Raw genomic sequence first — 1,913 nt, forward strand, 5'->3', positions numbered from 1 at the left:
AGTTCTCAATCAACTAATGACCCAAAAACTTCCATAAGTATTGATCGAATTGACACTCGACAACAGGGCCCACCTGCCAGATTTGCCGAGTTGTTTCTATTAGGAACTGGGTGAACATAAGATTCAGCCAAGTTTAGTTAGTTTGTCGAGTCCTCTTTCATTGGAAATATGAGAACTATTAAGTCTGCCAAGTTGCGTATCACTAGCTACGGAGTTCAATTTTGAATCAAAGTCAGCAGACACAAGTTTGCCAACCTCCACGATAGAATGAACTCGTTAAAGTTCCGGAACTCGGCACAAAACCAGATTCTAGTAGTGACATATGCATGTGTTGAATTAAATGTATCCCTTTCAATGCACATGGCACAAATACTTACCAAAGAATCTCGATTCGCAATCATATTTATGCATGCGTACAATTAACGTGGGCGTGATCAAAGTGAGCTGCAGTCGGCAGTTTGGAAAGAGAGCTCCTCCTTAGTAAGGTCGTACAGCAAGTGCATGTTCTGCAACTGGAAGTTGCCGATGATGCTCACGCTGCTGGATTCATGCATCACCATGCATGACATGGAATCATCCAGCGGCACCCAATAATTCTCTGGCGGCAGCACCATGTTCGCTCCGCCACTGAAGTGGAACACCATGGACGGCACAGCCTTTTCCTGCGCCACTGCCACACACAGGTCGATCCCACTGCCGGCTGGTGGCGGCAGGAGGCTCCCGTTTAGCTGCCTCCGGAGCTCCTCTCTCAGAGGCCTATACGCCCCATCGACCAGAACCGAAGTGGGGTTACCGGAGTCGACAAAGACACCGCCGCCGGTGCCGTTTGGTTTCAGATCGAACACCATCGGTGGGATGGAAAGCCTGGTTTGTCCAACGCTTATCCCGATGAGTGGAACATAGTAGAATGGGTACTTTTTAGGGCCTTGCACGAAAGATATGGACATCACAGGGCTGTCGGCGCTAAGGCTCGCCGAGGCGCCGACGAAAAGGTGGCTCCTGGCACCGGGAGTGGCGTTGCTGCGGAGGTAGGGGGTGTGGCAGTAAGAGAACTTGCTGGCACCTATCTGGGAGACGAGCGACAAGGGGCCACGGCCAAGCCCTATGAGGCCCGACGACCCGTCAAGGGACCCCGGAGTGAACTTCAGCGTGTCGACGCAGCCGAACGTGAGCGTCACTGAGCCATGTTCAAAGGCGAAGACCTTCATGCCGATAGACCCTCTAGCGTCGCCAACGCCGTAGAAGGCCCCGAAAGCGCAGCTGCCATCCCGGTGGCACGAGTGCGCCCGGTTGGCTAGGCACAAGGTGTCATTGCATGGCACGGGGTGGAAGCTGTCCGACTTGGACGTGTTATAGTAGGGCAGGCCCTGCATGACGCAGGATCCTTTGAGGCTGCAGGTGGAGCACTGCGTCCAGATGAGGTCGCTACCGGTGTCGATGAGGGCCTCGACGCGCTGCGGTGGGTTGCCGATCAGGTACTCGGCAATGTACTGGCTGGTGTTCCAGTGGATGGGTGCGCTCACGTCGACAAAGGACGTCAAGCGCCGCCGGCTGCTGGCCATGGCGCGCTGCACGCGCTCCGCCACTGTGTAGTTCCCCTTGCCATCAACATGGATGAGCTCCATGTGTAGCCCTGTGCTACTACACGTAACTATGGTAGCAGCACTCGAGCACAACGCAACGATAAGCACCAGCCTTATTTCCATTGTTTCCCTTGTTGGTTTGATGCAAGCTCCTCACCATGTTATAGCTTAATTGGTAACCTATGGCCTCCATATATATTCATCTGGATAACATGTGGAAACAAACAAACTGACAGAGGATTGACGTAGTATATTCATAATTTAATATACACTAGCTAGTAGTATAATCAAATCTAGGGTGCAGGCCTGAACCATTCTTGGGATATGGGC

General features: G+C 52.6%; 1 protein-coding gene across 1 annotated transcript; it reads right to left on the minus strand.

The window, feature by feature from the left end:
* Window positions 1–434: 434 nt before the first annotated feature.
* On the minus strand, window positions 435–1,706 carry LOC119347672 (aspartic proteinase nepenthesin-1-like). The gene has a single exon (XM_037616251.1). The coding sequence runs from the start codon at window positions 1,704–1,706 to the stop codon at window positions 435–437; it is 1,272 nt and encodes a 423-aa protein (XP_037472148.1).
* Between the last annotated feature and the right edge of the window lie 207 nt (window positions 1,707–1,913).

This window comes from Triticum dicoccoides, unplaced genomic scaffold, assembly GCF_002162155.2.
Source record: "Triticum dicoccoides isolate Atlit2015 ecotype Zavitan unplaced genomic scaffold, WEW_v2.0 scaffold72854, whole genome shotgun sequence".
Lineage (NCBI taxonomy): Eukaryota > Viridiplantae > Streptophyta > Magnoliopsida > Poales > Poaceae > Triticum > Triticum dicoccoides.